A 20,875-nucleotide genomic window follows, 5' to 3' on the forward strand; every position below is an offset into this window, starting at 1 on the left:
GCACGCGGCTCTGCTCCGTACACCTCGCACGCACGCGGCTCTGCTCCGTACACCTCGCACGCACGCGGCTCTGCTCCGTACACCTCGCACGCACGCGGCTCTGCTCCGTACACCTCGCACGCACGCGGCTCTGCTCCGTACACCTCGCACGCACGCGGCTCTGCTCCGTACACCTGCGGCTCCGCACGCACGCGGCTCTGCTCCGTACACCTCGCACGCACGAGGCTCTGCTCCGTACACCTCGCACGCACGCGGCTCTGCTCCGTACACCTGCGGCACCGCACGCACGCGCCTCTGCTCCGTACACCTCGCACGCACGCGCGCGCCTCTGCTCCATACACCTCGCTCGCACCCAGCTCTGCTCCATACACCTCGTACACACACGGCTCTGCTACATCCACACTATAAACCCCTCCTGACCCCACATGTAAGCTTCCACCTAATGCAGCTCCATGACAACCAGTACAGCAGAGTCCTGCATACACTGAGGCCCCTGATCATGTGACCCCTGACTCCTCCCCTCCTGTGACCTCATCACAGGTCCTGTGCGTGCGCACAGTGCAGCCATTCAGCTCCTCAGCTGGTGTTGCCCTTTAAGATCAGGTGAGGTTTGGTAGAAGTCTAGTTGGTTGTGTGGCGCAGGTCTCCTGGCAGTGTGCTGCGGGCGCGCGCTCCGGCCTATCACTGGGGCAGCACCTGCACGTCTGCAAACATCCTCAGCCAATAGCCGGGAGACGGATGTGTCAGAGGCTGCAGACCGTTACGTTAGAAGGTCTCAGTAGTTTGCTTTGCAGACGAGTGGTCACCTCCCCGATGCTAATGGCCGCACCTGGACCTGAGTGTGATATACTTGCTGATGGCAAGCGTGGATGATATTTTCTACTTGCACTTCCCTGGTGAGTCCTGGAGCTGCAGCAGTCGGCTAGTGTCCTCTGTGGAGGTTGAAGGACGACGGTGTTTCTCTCTGAGTCTACTCAAGCTAAGTTTCCCCTTGTTTTGTGTATCCTAGCTGTCTTTAGCGGTAGTGGGATTGACTAGCGCTCATCCTGTCCTTCCCAGTGCAGCGATTATCACAAGGGTCAGGCAGGGATTATGTATCCTGCTCGGCGATAGGTTCCGCACCTAATGTAGGTAAGATAGAGCAGACAGGGTGACATTAGATCTGTCTAGAGGTCTCCACTCCCCCCTTCCCTAGTGTTTGGTTCCCTTTTCCTTATCCCTTCATGTTGCACATAGCCTTTCCTTCTTGTTACATGATGGAGACGTTTGATATTTAAGGCACCCTCCATTATTGGGAGGTACCTCAGCAACTCTAGTAATCAGTGTGTTTTCTTCCACTTAGTTGTAAGGTCCCTATACCTGTGCTCCCTTATCCTGATCTTGTCCATCATGCTTGCCCTGTTTGAGCCTGATCATGTGGATCCTTCTATCACCTGCTCCTGAGCCCATCCTGCATCTTCTAGAACCTTATCTGTCCTGTACGCACCTGTACCGCTACCCTCACCAATGCAGTCTGAACCTGCACCTGTATGATCCTGTACCTGAGTCCGTCCTGTTCCTGACCGTATCGCGTCTGTTTCCTATCCAGTACCCGTCTTTTTTCCAGCTGTACGGTCCTGATCCAGAACTTATTCTGTCTTTATGTGGTGCTCTGCTTCCATATTCATACTGATGGCTTCTGACAGGTCACTGATCCCTCACTGACCTGCCCCCTATTTTACATACTGAATGTAATATGTTTTGAAGAAAAATAAATGCACATTCAGCAGGCAGGTGCTAGCGGTGATGCCTGCACTGTAGCATGATCACATCTATAATACCCATTTCATTATTTTATTTGGTGATATAAACTTAATTAAAAAAAAATCTCTCTCAAAATGGCCCCAGCCGCGCCTGTGCAGTGGCATCTATTGTCAATCTGATCTTGGTGGAGTCAATTTTTTTTCCTCTAACAAAATGGCACGGTCAGCGCCTTCGGATCGCCGATAAATGTTACTGCACAGGCGCTGCCGGCGCAATTTTGAGAATTCTTTTTTTTCTCTGAACAAGTTTATATCACAAAATAAAATAATACAATCATGCTATGGCACAGTTGCTGCTACCTGCCTGCTGAATGTGAATTTTTTTTTTTTCAAAACCTATTATATTCAGTATGTGAAATAGGGGGCAGGTCAGTGAGGGATCAGTGACCTGTCAGAAGCCATCAGTATGAATATGGAAGCAGAGCACCACGTAAAGCCCCACTCACAGACCGCCCCGAAGCACGAGAATCTCATTACCTGAAACCTGTAAATAAAGATTAAACAACCACAAGACTGATTTCATCACTAGGTATCATTCTAATCAGTATAACGGCGCCGAGCTGACACTGTGTGTAGGTTACTGTGCACAGTCCTGCTGACAGGTTCCCTTTAAATCCTGTTGATCAGAGGGGCCCTGACCATTCAGAAGCTCTTCCCTTATCTCAGGCCAAGTTGGATTACACGTTACTGTAATAAGCAAATCTGGACGGCCGTATATCCGAACATGTGTCATGGCGTCCTGAGCGTACTCGTGCATATGTCTGGGACTTCCTGTGAATGTAGCCAGTAAAATAACCATTCCCCAATGTCCACCACGTTGCCATAATTGGCAATAGCATTTCTTATATTAATGTATTCATACACTCTAAATATTTCTTTCTTCGGCTGTATGTACAAAAGACGCTCGCTTTCCACCTTGGCATACATATCTAATATAAATTGATGAAAACATTGCCTCCATTGTTAAATGTGGTTTGATGAACCATGTCTGGTCATTATTTGGTAGGCGTAGAAGTCCATAGTTGATATATTTTATTGGTTGGTTTATTGGTTGGCCTAGCAGTGTTTGGATCAGTCTGCGTTAGATTATAGTGATCGCCATCTTGGCCATTCCATAATATTATAGGATATTGTAGAGCATCATATTATCTGTGTTTCTGTAATGCGTTGAAGATTTTTGCTTCGTCGCTGAATAATTACTGTATTTTTCGGGTTATAAGATTATAATAATAATAATCTTTTTATATAGAGCTAACATATTCCGTAGCGCTTTACAGTTTGCACACATTATCATCGCTGTCCCTGATGGGGCTCACAGTCTAGAATCCCTATCAGTATGTCTTTGGAATGTGGGGGGAAACCGGAGTACCCGGAGGAAACCCACGCAAACACAGGGAAAACATACAAACTCCTTGCAGATGTTGTCCGTGGTGGGATTTGAACCCAATGCAGTGCTATCCACTGAGCCACCGTGCTGCCCAATGCAGATATAACATATATATAAAGTATAATCCTACCCAAGTATAAGCCGAGACACCTAATTTTGCCAAGGAAAACTGGGTGAGCTTATTGACTCAATTATAAGCCGGGTATGCATTGTCCCCTAATCCATGTCCTGCTCTGTGTGGCTCCCCCCGTCCTGTCCTGCTCTGTGTGGCTCCCCCCGTCCTGTCCTGCTTTGTGTGGCTCCCTCTGTTGTATGCATGGATCCCCCGGTCCCACATCCCATCTTGTATACATGGCTCTGCTCGGATCCCCAGTCCTCCCCCTCTCTGTTGTCCCGGCGCGGCAGCTCTTCCTGTGCTCAGCGGTCACGTGCTACCGCTCATTAAGGTAATGAATATGCGCTTGACGCCTATGAGAGTGGAGACGCGTGCATATTCATTACCTTAATGATCGGTACCACATGACCGCTCAGCACAGGGGAGCTGCCGGCATTGGGATAACCGAAATGCAGCGCCGTTCAGCAAGGGCCCGAAGAGGGTGTGTATGATGTCACAACTGCCGGCTCCTGCCGTTGCTCTGCCGCTCCCCCGCCAGCTTTTTGGACAATGACTTGTGTATAAGCCGAGGGGGGTGTTTTCAGAACAAAAAATGTGTTGAAAATCTCAGCTTATACCCGAGTATATACGGTACCTTACCGGCCACAGTGGAGCACGGTCATAGGGTCGGGGCAGGCCGCAGGCTGGGATCAGGGGGTGTTCCGATGTGCGACACGCTGCTGCTGGGGTCTCCATTGCTGCTGCGTGGGTCTCAGATTCTGCTGCGGGGGTCTCCGGGGCTTCTGCGGGGACCTGCTGGGGCTCTGTCGACATTTTGTAAGAGGTCAGAGCCCCTGCAGTTCCATGGTTTCCTATGTAGTGGACTCCGAGAAAATGGCTGCCGGGGATGGCACATGCGCAGATGGAGATCTCTGCACCAAGATCTTGGGAGATGAGATCTCGGCGCTGAAATCTCATCTCCAAGATCTTGGTGCCGAGATCTCAATCTGCGCATGCGCCACCCCCTGGCAGCCATTTTCCCAGAGTCCACCGCATAGGAAACCATGGAACTGCGGGGGCTCTGACCTTTCACAAAATGTTGGAAGACTCCCGGCAGCAGCACTAGAGACCCCCGCAGCAGCATCAGAGGCACCCACAGTGGCGCGCCAAACATCGGAAACCCCCCCATCCCGACTTGCGCCACTCCTGCCTCCTCCAGCAGCGACCCTGGGACCCCGCTTCACCGCAGCCTACACCCCCGGTAAGCAATAAGATGCATGGATTATAAGGAGCACGATTTTATTAAACAAAAAAAGTTTTTTCCCTATTTTTCTCCTCAAAATTTGGGGTGCATCTTATAATCCGGAGCATCTTATAATCAGAAAAATACGGTATATCTTGGCTTAGAAAGTCCTGTCCAACCATTACAATAGCTACTTTGTTGACACTGGGAGAATTAAATCTCCTTCTGCGCTCACCAACCGGTGTCTTGTCTGCTCTTATTACAAACTGATATTCCGCACTTGGCATTCTTTTTCTAAGTCTGTTTTAAAAAGGATTACTAACTGATTGTGTTGATGAAAAAATCTTTGCAAATTCAAAACAATGTCTTTTTTTTTTTTTTGTCTCAGGTATAGCTTCACAACGTCTATCAGCTTGTATCTGTTCATCTCCCAAATTCTCTCTAAATTTATAAAAATGTTGGGTCTTGATTTACTACAGGAAGCATCAAACCTATTTTGTGATATACCGTATGTATTCGAATATAAGCTGAGACCCCTAATTTTGCCACAAAAAACTGGGAAAATGTAATGACTCGAGTATAAGCCTAGGGTGGAAAATGCAGCAGCTACTGGTAAATTTAAAAAATAAAAATAGATACCAATAAAAGTAAAATTAATTGAGACATCAGAAGGTTGTGTTTTTGAATATCCATATTGAATCAGAAGCCCCATATAATGCTGCACAAAGGTTGATTATTGCCCCATAAGATGCTCCATAGAAAAATTTACCCCATATAATGTTGCATAAAGGTTGATTATGGCCCCATAAGATGCTCTATAGAAACACTTGCCTCATATGCTGCTGCGATAAAAAAAATAACTGACATACTAACCTCTTGTCCTGAGCAGGCGGGGACACCCTCACTTGCGATATTCACCTGTCCTCGGTCCACCGCCGCATGCCACTCCGTCTTTCGGCTCTCTACAGTGACTGTTCAGGCAGAGGGCGGCGCACACACTAACCACGTCATCGCGCCCTCTGACCTGAACGTCACAGCCAGAGGACGTGGAAGACTCAGCCCGGCGGTGGAACGGGGACAGGTGAATATCGGAATGCTCACCTGTTGTGAATTCTGTGGTCAAGCTCCCTCCTGTGGTCATGAGTGGTACTTCGGCTGGTGCTGCTCAATTTAACTCCACCTAGTTCTTTGTTCCTGGCCTCCAGTCTATGTTCCAGTATTGGTCTTGCTCTCTCCTGGATCGTTCTTGTGGCCTGTCTGCCCTGCATAAGCTAAGTTTTGCTTGTGTTACTTTTGTTTGCTATTTTTTCTGTCCAGCTTGCTATATTGGTTTTTCTTGCTTGCTGGAAGCTCTGAGACGCAGAGGGAGCACCTCCGTACCGTTAGTCGGTGCGGAGGGTCTTTTTGCGCCCTCTGCGTGGTTGTTTGTAGGTTTTTGTGCTGACTGCAAAGCTATCTTTCCTATCCTCGGTCTATTCAGTAAGTCGGGCCTCACTTTGCTAAAATCTATTTCATCTCTGTGTTTGTATTTTCATCTTTACTCACAGTCATTATATGTGGGGGCTGCCTTTTCCTTTGGGGAATTTCTCTGAGGCAAGGTTGGCTTATTTTTCTATCTTCAGGGCTAGCTAGTTTCTCAGGCTGTGCCCGAGGCGCCTAGGTTTGGTCAGGAGCGCTCCACGGCTACCTCTAGTGTGGTATGATAGGATTATGGATTGCGGTCAGCAGAGTTCCCACGTCTCAGAGCTCGTCCTATGTTATTAGTAACTATCAGGTCACTTTGTGTGCTCTTAACCACTAGGTCCATTGTGGTTCTGAATCACCAGTTCATAACACTCACCCTCCCCCGTTATACTCACCTGCACCCGGCGCGGTCGCTGGCAGCTTCTCACTGACAGATGTTCTCCGGGCATCGGCAGCTTCTTCCTATGTTCAGCGGTCACATCGTACCGCTCATTAAAGTAATGAACATGTCCTCCACCCTTATGCATTGCATCCATATTCATTACTTTAATGAGCGGCACCACGTGACCGCTGAACATAGGAAGAAGCTGCCGGCACCTGGAGAAGCAAAGACATGCAGAGACGTGCTGGGAGCAGGTGAGTATGACGTGACAGCTGACGCTCCCCCTCCCCCGCCAACCCACTAGGACAATGACTCGAGTATAAGCCGAGAAGGGCACTTTCAGCCTAAAATAATGGGCTGAAAATCTCAGCTTATACTCGAGTGTACACTGCTTGCCGAATTATTAGGCAAGTTGTATTTTAGAGGATTATTTTTATTATTGATCAACAACTATGTTCTCATTCAACCCAAAAGACTCATAAATATCAAAGCTTAATATTTTTGGAAGTTGGAGTGGGTTATTTTTAAATTTTGCTATCTTAGGAGGATATCTGTTTGTGCAGGTAACTATTACTGTGCAGAATTATTAGACAACTTAATAAAAACCAAATATATTCCCATCTCACTTGTTTATTTTCACCAGGTAAACCAATATAACTGCACAAAATTTAGAAATAAACATTTCTAACATGCAAAAACAAACCCCCCCAAAATTAGTGACCAATATTGCCACCTTCCTTTATTATGACACTCATCAGCCTTCCATCCATAGTGTCAGTTGCTTGATCTGTTTACGATCAACATTGCGTGCAGCAGCCACCACAGCCTCCCAGACACTGTTCCGAGAGGTGGACTGTTTTCCCTCCCTGTAGATCCCATATTTTATGAGGGACCACAGGTTCTCTATGGGGTTCAGACAGGGCCACCATCAGGGCATTACAGCCATTACTACAGTATGGGGCCCGGAGGTCAGAGGCAAAAAGGGGTGCCCGAACACGCTGGCAGCTCACTCCACTTGGGCCCCCCTCTCTTTGTTTCTGTTCTTCGGGCCCCTGGACATTTTGTTATATTCTGCTGAACTCCCGATGCATAACACTGTGGTGATTTAACCCCTTAGTGATGGAGCCAAATTTTTGAAATCTGACCAGTATCACTTTATGTGGTAATAACTCTGCAACGCTTATTTTTTAGTTTTTCATAATTGGTGATTCTATATGCAACTTGCTGAAGAGCCCAGCTTTGCCTGGGCATAGTAAATATCTGTGGTTAGTTATAGCACCTCACTTCTCTTATTTTCCCATCACGCCTCTCATTTTCTCCCTCACTTCATTCCCCCCTAACACTTGTCATTTCGACCTCACATCTGTCATTTTCCGATCACTCCACTATTTTCCCTCACTCCTCTCATTTTGCACTCACACCCCTCATTTTCACCTCACACCTCTCATTTTCCCCTTAGTATATACATGTTTGTCATCTCCCTTATATATAGTATACACCTGTATGTCATCTCCTGTATATAGTATATACCTGTATGTCATCTCCCCTGTAAATAGTATATACCTGCTGTATGTCATCTCCTCCTGTATATACCTGTCTGTCATCACCCCTATATATAGTATATACCTGTGTGTCATCTCCCCTGTATATATCTGTATGTCATCTCCTTCTGTATTAGACCGCGTTCACACGTTATTTGGTCAGTATTTTTACCTCAGTATTTGTAAGCTAAATTGGCAGCCTGATAAATCCCCAGCCAACAGGAAGCCCTCCCCCCTGGCAGTATATATTAGCTCACACATACACATAATAGACAAGTCATGTGACTGACAGCTGCCATATTTCCTATATGGTACATTTGTTGCTCTTGTAGCTTGTCTGCTTATTAACCAGATTTTTATTTTTGAAGGATAATACCAGACTTGTGTGTGTTTTAGGGCGAGTTTCATGTGTCAAGTTGTGTGTGTTGAGTTGCATGTGGCTGCATGTAGCGACTTTTGTGAGATGAGTTTTGTGTGGCGACATGCGTGTAGCAACTTTTTGTGTGTCGAGTTGCATGTGACAGGTTAGTGTAGAAAGTTGTGTGCAGCAAGTTTTGCATGTGGCGAGTTTTATGTGTGGTGTATTTTGAGTATGTGCAAGTTTTGATTGAGGCAACTTTTGCATGTGTTGCAACTTTTGTGCATGTGGCAATTTTCCCGCGTGTGCAAGTTTTGCGTGTGGCGAGTTTTCCATGAGGGGAGTTTTGCGCGTGGCGAGTTTTGAGCGGCGACTTTTGTGTTTCAACTTTTATGTGGCGAGGTTGGTGTATGTGTGGTGAAATGTGTGCTGAGGGTGGTATATGTGATCAAGCACGTGGTAGTGTGTGGCGCATTTTGTGTGTGTGTTCATATCCCCATGTGTGGTGAGTATCCCATGTCGGGGCCCCACCTTAGCAGCTGTATGGTATATACTCTTTGGCGCCATCACTCTCATTCTTTAAGTCCCCCTTGTTCACATCTGGCAGCTGTCAATTTGCCTCCAACACTTTTCCTTTCACTTTTTCCCCATTATGTAGATAGGGGCAAAATTGTTTGGTGAATTGGAAAGCGCGGGGTTAAAATTTCGCCTCACAACATAGCCTATGACACTCTCGGGGTCCAGACATGTGACTGTGCAAAATTTTGTGGCTGTAGCTGTGACGGTGCAGATGCCAATCCCGGGCACGCGCACACGCACACACATACACATACACACACACACACATACACACACACCTCTTTATATATTAGATAATATACACTGTTTCCATTTATTTGGTGGGCAGGCTGAGGCGACCATTAGATTCTTCTTGACTGGATAGTGGCCACGGTGGCAACATCGGCTGTGTGAGTAAATAACAAGTCCATGTATTTGTTTGTCCACCATTTCAGTTTTATTGATGCAATTATTGATGCAAGTGAGTATATATGACTGGGAAGGATCTTTATTATTATGGCAGTGTAATTTTTGAAAGGGGGAAATCGGTCTGCGCTTGCACAGCAGTGCATGGACTGGGCGCCAATCTCCTGACCAGCATCCTCATACATGCTGTGAGGCTGCCGAGTTCAGGTCAGGAGACCGGCGGCCGGTCCATGCACTGCACTCCAGGTGCAGACCGATATTCACCAGCGGTTCCTCTAGTCAGATTCCTCTAGTTAGATCAAGGGTGGACCCGCAGAAGCGCCGGTGTTGGCGTGAAATGGCTGTTGTCCTCTCCCCGCTCACCTCTCTTGGTTTTTGTCTCCCCCGTGCCGTGAAGACGGTTTCACAATTGCTTCAATAAAGGAATAGTCTGCTCCACAGGGTCGGTGAGTGTTGCCACGTCTTTTCTTATTTTTTGCTACTACTAGTTAGATCAAGAGTCTACCTTGTCGTGGTGGCAGGCTTAAAAAAATCTTTTGGTCAAAACAAAAGCTGATGGCTATATATGTGATATGGTGTATGTGTGATTGGTGAGGACGTGGTGCAGAAGTGGAGTTTTTCCAAGAGAGGGCAGAGGGACTGTGGAAGGTTTGAAGGGTGGAGGCAGAGCTAGGGTGGAGGCGGAACGGGGGTGCAGCCTGGGTGGAGTTTCAAGGGGGCCCCGAAATTCCTAGTGGCAGCCCTGGGTTCAGATCAGGTGAACAAGGGGACCATATCATTTATTTTTTTTTTCTTCTTTGAGACCTTTACTAGCCAGCCACTCTGTGGAGTAGTTGGAGGCATCTGATGGAGCATTGTCCTGCATGAAAATCATGTTTTTATTGAACGATACCGACTTCTTCTTGTACCAGTGCTTGAAGTTGTCTTCCAGAAACTGGCAGTAGGTCTGGGAGTTGAGCTTCACTCCATCCTCAACCCAAAAAGGTCCCACAAGTTCATATTTGATGATACCAGCCCATACCACTACCCCACCTCCACCTTGCTGGCGTCTGAGTCGGAGTGGAGCTCTCTGCCCTTTACTATCCAGCCTCTGGCCCATCAAGAGTCACTCTCATTTCATTAGTCCACAAAACCTCTTGACATTTTATCTTATGTTTCTTGTTTAAGCATCCTATTAGAATGCATTCCGCATCTTTTGTGCACATGCTGCTTTTTTTTTCCGCGGCGGAATCACATTCCGGAAAAAAATGCAGCATGTTCATTCTTTGTGTGGGGATTCCGCACACATAGGAATACATTGATCTCTTTACTTTCCGCATGTGTCTATGTCTACCATGCGGGAAGTAAGCGGATCATGTGCGGTTGGTACCCAGGGTGGAGGAGACTCTCCTTCAGGCCCTTGGAACCATATAATTGTTAAAAAAAAAAAAAATGTAAATAAAAAATCATGATATTCTCACCCTTTGGCGTCCCCGGCAGTCTTCCCGCTCCTCGCGTTCCCAAGGATGCTTTGTGGCAATGACCTGTGATGATGTGCGGTGCTACGTCATCTGGGGTCATTGCCGCTAGGCATTACTGGGAAGGCTGCGAAGGACGCCGGAAGGTGAGAATATCATGATTTTTTTTATTTTTAACATTCTATCTTTTTACTATTGCATAGGCAGCATCAAAAGTAAAAAGTTGCTCACACTTGTCAAACACTATGTTTGACAAGTGTGACCAACCTGTCAGTCAGTTTTCCAAGCGATGCAACAGATCGCTTGGAAAACGCTAGCATTCTGCAAGCTAATTACACTTGTAAAAAGCTAGTGTTTAGCGGGAAAATGCATGCCAATTCCGCATGCGTTTTTCCCGTGGCAGGAAGTTCCGGAATTGCCGCAGAAATTTCCGTGGCAATTTCGGACGTGTACACATAGCCTGAAAGTTGGCATAATTCCTGCTTCAAGTCAAGCTGTCTTACCATAGGATGTCACCTGGAAAGATAAATTGTATCTCCTAATTTAATTTGCAGTAAATGCTTAGACTCATGAGTTGTTCCCAACATGTATGAAAAAAGGGGTTCGGGAGGTAGAGTTAAAGCCGAGGTCACACTAGCGATGAAAACAGACGAGTGCTAGGTGATAAAACATAGCACTCGGACCAGTAATCATCTATGCGGGAGCTCCCATCGGCTTTTTTTTTTTTCCGACCGTTTTCAACGTGCGAGTGAAATCGCAGCATGCTGCGATTGTCACCGACACTCGTCCGAATCTCGGTTCACTCACACCCATATAAGTCTATGGGTGCGAGTGAGACAACGCACATCCCTCAGATATCATCCGAGTCATGTGCAATATACCCTGACCCTGGCATTGGAGGAGTTTGAGAAATTAATTTCTCCGCCTCCTCCTCAGCTGTGCTTCGATTGTCTCTGTGCGAGAGGCTCGTAGCACAGTAGCATGACTCTCGGCTCCTACTTGCAGCAGAGCAGGAACAGAGTGGTCCTTAGCATATCACATCAGATGCCATACGCTAGTCTAACACCGGCCTAAAGGTGACGAACTGACATTACTATTTGACCACCACTCACAAGGCGATTTAAAGTTAAACTTTTGTTTGACAATGTTCTCATATTACGTCCATTTTGCCTATTATGATTTAAAGATGTGACCTATAATCCTAAATTGAGTTGTAGTGAAACATATAAACTCAGGTCAGCCTGCCTACGTCATTTTGATTATGTTCATCCTTTTGTTCAGATGTTTCCTCATTCCTTGAATCAGCATGCCTTATTTTACACTAAATAGCGTAAAATAAATCTTATTATCTTATTTCCCTTGTTATCTCCAGTAATTGTATTATTACACAGGATTTTTATGATGTTACATCGGCTCATCTTCTCATTCAGGTCTCTACAATATCGGATTCTCTCAGTGAAGATCTTTCATATAAAATCATTTTTCTGATTTACCCATCAAAGATGGATATGGACAGAGACAAGATGGTGGAGAGGATATTACACCTCACCCTAGAGATCCTCTTCCGGCTTACTGGAGAGGTGAGAGATTCTGATGACGTCACATTACATCATTCTTATCTATGGGAATAACAGATGGACAGAACTGGAGAGGTGAGGACTCTGGAAATGTCTGTAGTGAGATTTATTAATGTGTCTCTCCATAACCAGGATTACACAGTAGTGAAGAAGACCTATAGTGAGAGTTGTCAGGACCCTGTGTCTGAGGGATGGGGAAGACCCCTGAGCCCAATCACGGGGCCTCCACCTCACCCCCTGATACATGAGGACATCAATGACCAGAAGATCCTAGAACTCGCCTACAAGATGATGGAGCTGCTGACTGGAGAGGTGACACTGCTGGGACATTATGCACTAGCGATATGAAGGGATCAGATCTGGGAAATGATGGTCTTATTGTATGTGTCAGGTTCCTATAAGGTGTAAAGATGTCACCATCTATTTCTCTATCGAAGAGTGGGAGTATTTAGAAGGACACAAAAATCTGTACAAGGACGTAATGATGGAAGTTCCCAAGCCCCTCACATCATCAGGTAATAGACAGGACTAAATACACACGACCTATAATTATCTGTATGTAAAGAATGAATTCAGTCCCTGTATGTGTTTCCTCCAGTTCTATCCAGTAAGAGGACAACACCAGAGAGATGTCCCCATCCTCTTCTTCCACAGGACTGGAATCAAGAAGATCCCAATGTTCCTCAGGATCATCAGGTAGATGGAGAGAAGGTGTCATGAGATCTCCCCTATGATGTGTAGACGGCTGTGATGGTTTTGTGTTCAGTCTTGTTTTATCCACCAGTATGATATCTTTTATACTTGTGTAATCAGAACGGTGGAGATGGCAGGATTAGAGCTGACCATAGATGTGACTTCTCCATCTGTCTGTGACTTTTTGCAATATTTGTTTCAGGGTGAAGATCTGACCCATATTAATACTACAGAGACATATGTGAGGGGTGATGAGCGGTGTAAAGAGGCGATTCCTACATATGACTACCCAGGTGAGTAGTAATGATAAGCACATTTTTTCAGAAAACAATCGCCAAGCATCAATTCACACATTCGTATTCGTGATCGGAAACACAAGCAAAATTTTAATAAAATAGGGAAAAATCAGAAACATTTTGTTGAAAATACTTTTGTTGCAATCTACAAATTTTCCCGCAATTTTCAACTCTTTTGCAACCATGATGGTGGTGTATCATGAGCGTGGGGCACGTGTTTGAGGGGAGGGGGTTTGCAGAGCTCAGAGGCGCGGCGTGCTTGTAAAAAGTATTTTTCTCAGTCCCCCATGACAGCACCACGGAGAGAGGGGATCCGCCCTTCAGTGACAGGAAACCTATAGATAAAAGGGTGGTACCTCACCCTTGCATCAGTTGGTTTCTTGTTCCTGACGGGGAACCTTCAGTGCGGTACCTGCATGAAGGTGGCGTCTGATGAAGATGGGGAACGGGGCCGGTCAGTCTCAATCTCGCAGCGAGGACGCTCCTGTCGCGGCTGGTCCCAGTTTCCGAGGCTGCCACGGCTGGAACCAATGGGTTCTTCAGGGTGAGCGGGGGGAGCACTGCCACCGCTCCAAAAGGGAGATAGGGGCTTTTTGGATTATGGGGAGCTCGCGTCTATCAGCACTCATTCTGGAAGGTGCACAAAGATGGCTGCCCCTCTGGTAGTAGAACGGAGCTTCCGGGTCCCTGAGGCGTGCGCACGCACAATAAGAACGCTCCCTCACTGACGCGGCGCAGGAAGAGGCAGCTGGAAACGCTGGAGGGGCGGGAGATTTAAAAATGGGGAGAGTGCACACACTCTTGATATACTCAGTCCCCTAGCAAGAACTGGAACAGCAGCTTAGGCCACAGCACCAGCACCACCACAAGCAGCAACTGGAGATCCCTAAATACAAAGACAGGCGAAGTGGGTCCAGCAGCCACTCTACACAGCGCAGCAGATCTGCTGCAGTGAGCAACCCACCATCTTTGAATCTTCCTCCGATTCCCCCCCTCCAGAACCGGTAGCTGTGTCCACATCTGAATGGTGAATGATCATCGAGGAAGATCACTATTATAATGGGGTTCCTTCTCTTCCCTTACTAGAGAAAGAAGAGATAGGGGGGAAATGAAAAATAGGTGATGTCCTACCTATAACAAAGCTTTGCCTGTATCCTGGAACAAAAAAAGCTTTGTAATCCCTGCATTCAACAATCATGTGAGGAAATCCCAGATTTCGCCTCTGAACTGAAGTCTGTAATCAGGTCAGAAGTGCCTTTGCATTTCTTAGTAAGGAGGGGGGGGGGGAATAAACAAAAAGGAGGCAGTATACTCTCAATCTGACCCTTCTGCCTTGGAAGACGCTGACCCAGATAGAACCAATTTCTCTTCATCTTCCTCAGATGAAGAATTGGGTCACCACTGCTTTCCCTTAGATGAAGTAGAAACTCTAGTGAAAGCTGTGAGATCTACTATGGGAGTAGAAGACCTCGTCCTGATAGAACTGCACAGGATATAATGTTTGGGGGTTTGGGACAGAAAAAACGGAGAGCCTTTCCCTTAAAGGGAAGGTACCGCGTTTGTAGATCATTAATTAATCAATGTAATGTAGCATAACATGCTGTTATAACCCAGATTTGAATGCAGGTAAAACAGATTTATTCGGACTCCCATGACAGCACTACGAGAGAGGGGATCCGCCCTTCAGGAACAGGAAACCTACAGATACAAAAGGGCGGCACCTCTCCCCCTGCATCAGTTGGTTTCCTGTTCCTGGAGGGACAGGATCCTACAGATTTCATCTCGTAAGGAGCCCAGGCCGGCCGGTCGAATCTGGTAGCGGGGGGGTCTCCTACCTCGACCGGTGCGGAAAGTCCTGGAGACGCCACGGTGGTCCAGGCTGGACTGCACGTCAGTGGCGTTGGCAGCAGGGAGCAGGGTCCGGAGGATTCCTTGTCTCCGGAAGCCGGCGTTGGTAAGTTTCATTTCCCCCCCCTGAGCAGACGGCGGCAGTGAGGTACGGTGGTGTGGTTGCGGCGTCGGAAGTGGGCGCCGTCCGGAGCACTGCTGGGCATTCCCGGCGTCCTGCATCGCTCACTGAGCGTTTCCGGAACGCTGGGGCGCCGGGGGTGGAGCCGGCAGGCGCTTCCGGTTTGCGGGTTGACTGCGCATGCGCGGTCTTTCCAAGATGGCGGCGCCCATGGTCCGGTCGCCGGTTCTTCTGTACTACCACCGCTAACCTCCCAGCTGCAGCCTGATCATCAGGAACCAATGGGGACACGCCAGATGGCCTGCTGACCGGAATACAGGGGGATATAAGCAGGTGTTAGCGATAGAACCCTGCTTTTGGCCACAGCTTCATCATGGCAGATGATGGTGAGCAGCAGCCTCGACTTCTGGATAAAGTACGGCAGGAAGCCGTGGGAAAGGATATCAGAAGTGACCAGTCCAGCCGTAAAAGCTCGTCCAGGCAAGGATCTAGAGCTTCGACTGGCAAGGAGCCCCCTCGTGTTCCGGTACCTTTCTCTTTCACGTACACTGGTAAGTGATCTACGTGAATGTTCACTCAGTGACGCGGGCCCCTTATACTTTGTCATTCTAGGGGAAGAGAAGTGCAAAGTCGAAACATAAGGAGTGTGCCCTATGTGAAGTTCCCTTACCAGATTCCTACCCTAAAAAATTGTGTGCCTCCTGTATACAACAGACGGTGAGGTTTACAGGAGTGGAAGGGTTGAGTGACATCAGGCTAGATAGATGGATCTCCCTTATTGTCCTCCCCTAGGTAGCGGAAGAATCTGCTTCTACGGCTAATCTGCGTGAGATGATCCGTACAGAAGTAAGGGAATCCCTGCGGTCTATGTCCCAGGCGGGAAGTTCAAAACAGAGAGCCTCGGTGATCTCTGATTCGTCAGAGGAAGATAAAGAGGAAGGTTCTTATCGCTCAAATCTCTCTTCCTCGTCATCAGAAGAGGAATCTGGCCGATTCTGTCTGCCTCTGGACCGGGTGGATAAGTTAGTCAAGTCGGTCAGAGGTACGATGGGCCTAGAAGAGCCTAAGACTCAGCTTTCCCGTCAGGAGCTAATGTTCAGCGGCTTGGAACACAAGAAACGCAGATCCTTCCCGGTGATTGATAAGATTCAAGACCTGATTCTCCGGGAATGGAAAAAACCGGAGAAGAAAGGTTCTTTGCCACCGGCTTTAAAGCGCAGGTATCCCTTTGAAGATACGGATGTGGATACCTGGGACAAGGCCCCTAAATTAGATGCGGCGGTGGCGAAGGCATCTAAGAAAGCAGCTTTACCTTTCGAGGACATGGGGTCCCTTAAAGACCCTCTTGACAGGAAGGCGGAGATCTTCCTTAAGGGTACGTGGGAGATGGCAGCCGGATCCTTGAGGCCAGCAGTGGCTGCGACTTGTACAGCCAGATCCCTAATGGTCTGGTTGGAACAGTTGGAATCCCAGCTTAAAGAAGGCGCCTCCAGGAATTCTATTCTAGGTGCGCTTCCAGTGATTCAGGATGCTGCGGCTTTCTTGTCGGACGCGTCGGTGGACTCGGTCAGAATGGCGGCCAGAGCAGCAGGACTCTCCAACGCGGCTCGTAGAGCCTTATGGTTGAAGTGTTGGTCGGGGGATATCCAGTCAAGATCCAAATTATGCGCTATCCCATGTAAAGGGGAATATCTCTTTGGGCCAACCTTGGATGAGCTGCTCGAAAAGGCTGGAGATGATAAGAAGAAATTTCCTAATTTGTCATCAGCTTCTTACCGGCGTCCATTTAACAGAAGGAGATTTGGTCGTGGAAGGAAGCGCGCATCCTCACCCTCTAGAGAAAATTTTAGATGGGAGGATAGACGCAGGAGAGGTACGGGTTACATGTTTCGCCGTTCCTCAAAAGAACGTAAAAAACCAGACCAATGACTAGCAATCCCTGTGGGAGGGAGATTGTCAACCTTCTCTTCCGCTTGGACTAACATCACGAATAGTGTCTGGGTCCGAGGTATTGTATCGGAAGGCCTAAAATTGGAATTTGTTCATTGGCCTCGTGATAAGTTTATGTTAACCCCCTTGCGTTCCTCCACTATTGAGCAGACGGCCTTAGAGTCAGAGGTCATGACTTTATGCCGTAAAAATGTACTGATTGAGGTTCCGGAGTCAGAGAGAGGAAGAGGATTCTACTCTCCTCTTTTTTTGATTCAAAAACCAGACAAGTCGTTCAGGACTATTATCAATCTTAAATCCCTTAATGAATACCTGGTTAATAACACGTTTAAAATGGAGTCAATCAGTTCTGCAATAAAGATGTTGTTTAAACACTGCTTCATGGTAGTTGTGGACTTAAAGGATGCATACTATCATGTTCCTATCCACGAAAACTTCCAGAAGTTTCTACGTGTGGCGGTGTCTATGGGAGGTATTGTTCGCCATTTTCAATTTAGAGCCCTTCCCTTCGGCCTCTCAACGTCTCCCCGGGTATTTACTAAAGTAGTTGCGGAGGTTATGGCGCACTTACGTGAATCCGATATTCTCATTGTTCCTTATCTGGATGATTTCCTAATAGTGGGGAACTCAGTAGACCATTGCCTGGCTCAGGTTAAAACAGCTATATTTAAACTGGAAAATCTGGGCTGGATCATAAATTATGATAAATCCCGATTGCAACCCCTAAAGACCCAGAGGTTCCTAGGGCTGCTGTTAAATTCCGAGTCCCAACAATGCTGTCTTCCGCCTGATAAATTGCTTCATATCCAACAACAGGTGTTAAAAGCAATTAATAAACCATCCATGACCCTTAGACAGGCTATGTCTTTGTTAGGTTCCCTAACTTCCTGTATCCCCGCCGTCCGTTGGGCCCAGTTCCACTCCAGGCCTTTACAGTTTGATGTACTACATTATGATAGGGTCTTACAGGGTTCCTTGCAGGGTCAGATGACATTGAGTCCAGGGGTTCTTACATCTCTTAGATGGTGGCTAGAGGAAGACAATCTGTCAGCAGGAGTTCCCTGGGTGACTCAGGTGACTCGAGTAATCACAACAGACGCCAGCCCCATGGGGTGGGGGGCTCACATGGGTGACGTGGTAGTCCAGGGTCTATGGGACCCCCAAATGTCAGCCTCTTCCAATCAGAAGGAGTTGATGGCAATTGAATTCTCAATTAAGGAACTCCTCGTGTATCTACAGGGTCACCATGTCAAAATCCTCTCCGACAACCAGGTGGCAGTGGCCTACGTGAATCACCAAGGTGGAACACGCTCCGAGTTCCTGATGGAAATAGCGGACCGCCTGCTCCGGATAGCGGAAGACCATTTTCTATCTTTAACAGCAGTGCATATAAAAGGGAAGGAAAATATAAGGGCGGACTTTCTAAGTCGAAACACCTTAAGACAAGGAGAATGGTCTCTGAACTCAAAAATCTTCAACCAAATTGTCCGCAGGTGGGGTCATCCAGAGGTGGACTTATTTGCCAGCAAGGACAACAGAAAAACGAAAATATTCTGTTCCTTGAATCCCAGGGAATATCCGCTGGCAGTGGATGCCTTCCTGATCAGATGGGATTTCCGATTGGCATATGCGTTCCCCCCGCTAAACCTGTTGCCTCTGGTGGTCAGAAAGATAAGGGAGGATCAAGCGAGAATCATACTGATCGCTCCGTTCTGGCCCCGAAGAGCTTGGTTCTCCTGGCTCAGGACCATGTCGGTGGAAGACCCCTGGGTACTGCCGGACATCCCGGACCTACTTCATCAAGGTCCGATCAACCATCCACAAGTGAAGGGTCTCCATTTGACGGCATGGTCTTTGAGAGGTCACTGTTAAAAAACAGAGGATTTTCTCCAAATCTCATTGATACCCTTATGAAGAGTAGAAAACTCATAACAACTAAGATCTACTCTAGAACTTGGAGGAAGTTTCTGGCCTCTTCAAATTTTAATATCGAAGAGGGTTTACCAATTAACCAGATTCTAGAATTCCTGCAGAGAGGGCTAGAGCTAAATCTATCCACGAGTACGCTAAAAGTACAAGTCTCAGCCCTAGGGGCCCTATTTTCTTGTAACATTGCTGGTAATTATTGGGTATCAAGGTTCATCAAAGCAGCTAGTAGGTCCAGACCTATACACAGGAATAGGTCAATGCCTTGGGATCTCAATCTAGTCCTCTCTGCTTTGACTAAAGAACCGTTTGAGCCTTTACATTCAGCCTCACTTAAATTACTATCCCTCAAAACAGCATTTTTGGTGGCAATTACATCTGCTCGTAGGGTAGGAGACATACAGGCTCTTTCTAGGCTGTCCCCCTATACAGAGTTTCTACAGGACAGAGTAGTCCTCAGACCAGATCCAGCTTATTTACCTAAAGTGGTCTCAGATTTTCATAGATCTCAGGAGATAGTTCTACCATCATTTCTCCCTAATCCTTCTAATTCCAAAGAACAGTTACTCCATACGTTAGATGTTAGGAGATGTCTCTTAGAATATATTTCAGTCACTGATGCTTGGAAGAGAGAGGAGGCTTTGTTTCTATCCTTCCAAGGTCCCAGGAAAGGTCTTAGAGTGTCAAAGTGCACGTTAGCGAAGTGGATTAGGGAGGCTATCTCTCTGGCTTATACTGCAGGTGGAGGTCCTGTTCCGCAGAATCTGAGGGCACATTCCACCCGGGCCATGGCCACATCCTGGGCTGAAAGATCTGGAGTTTCCATCGACCAGATATGTAAGGCGGCTACGTGGTCATCCCCTTCCACCTTTTTCAAGCACTATAGGTTGGACTTGGGGTTCTCTTCTGATCTCACCTTCGGGTTAAGGGTGCTACAGGCTATAGTCCCTCCCTAGGGTGGTTTACATCTCTGTAATTCTCTCGTAGTGCTGTCATGGGAGTCCGAATAAAGCATTAAGCTACTTACTGGTAGCAGCATTTTTCGGAGGCCCATGACAGCACCCTTAGTTCCCTCCCTATTCACGTGGGGGTTGCACTTCCTATAATGTATATAATGAGATAGATAGATCTCACGTGTGGTATATAGTTCAATATGATGGATTATTTTTGTACATAAACTGTATATAATGTATGTTTGTGTGCTACTAACCGCGGTAGTCCTCTCAGGCTCTAATATACAACTGATGCAGGGGGAGAGGTGCCGCCCTTTTGTATCTGTAGGTTTCCTGTTCCTGAAGGGCGGATCCCCTCTCTCGTAGTGCTGTCATGGGCCTCCGAAAAATGCTGCTACCAGTAAGTAGCTTAATGCTTTTGTGTGATATATGAGTAGAAAGAATGCACTGGGGGCTGACATCTTGGTTTTGCAGCAGTAGTACGTCACTATCCGTGTCAGATTACGGCACCCCACGGACATAGGGTCCGAGCCGGTCTATTATCACCTATCTGTAACATTGCAGCAGCATTAGCAGTGAGCTGGGCACGCCTCTGTGGGCTGCACAACTCACTGCTGTAGGTGTGACTAGCCGCCATTTTATTAGAGCCCTGTGCTATCTGCCGAGCTCCACTTGCTCTCTATCACAGGAGAGAAGAAGCCCTCACTTCTCCTCTGTACTCCAGGCACTGCAGGTTCTGGGCAGACATCCTCTGCTCTCACACTCTGCCGTGTGCTTCCCCCTGCTCTGTCTCCGCCTC

The 20,875-nt window shown here is 47.3% G+C and overlaps 1 protein-coding gene across 2 annotated transcripts in view; it reads left to right on the top strand.

The window, feature by feature from the left end:
- The first annotated feature begins 536 nt into the window (after positions 1-536).
- Positions 537-20,875, top strand: part of LOC138663324 (zinc finger protein 271-like) — a 49,045-nt gene continuing 28,706 nt past the window's right edge. Inside the window, exons 1-6 of one of the 2 annotated variants that reach the window (XM_069749503.1) lie at positions 537-603; positions 12,143-12,292; positions 12,422-12,601; positions 12,681-12,804; positions 12,888-12,985; positions 13,185-13,275. In XM_069749503.1, coding sequence (XP_069605604.1) covers positions 12,215-12,292; positions 12,422-12,601; positions 12,681-12,804; positions 12,888-12,985; positions 13,185-13,275 — 571 coding nt within the window. In that variant the 5' untranslated portion in view covers positions 537-603; positions 12,143-12,214. Of the gene's footprint in view, positions 897-12,142; positions 12,293-12,421; positions 12,602-12,680; positions 12,805-12,887; positions 12,986-13,184; positions 13,276-20,875 lie in introns of both variants that reach the window. The other variant, XM_069749502.1, reaches the window with a different exon arrangement.

Source organism: Ranitomeya imitator, chromosome 2 (genome assembly GCF_032444005.1).
Source record: "Ranitomeya imitator isolate aRanImi1 chromosome 2, aRanImi1.pri, whole genome shotgun sequence".
NCBI lineage: Eukaryota > Metazoa > Chordata > Amphibia > Anura > Dendrobatidae > Ranitomeya > Ranitomeya imitator.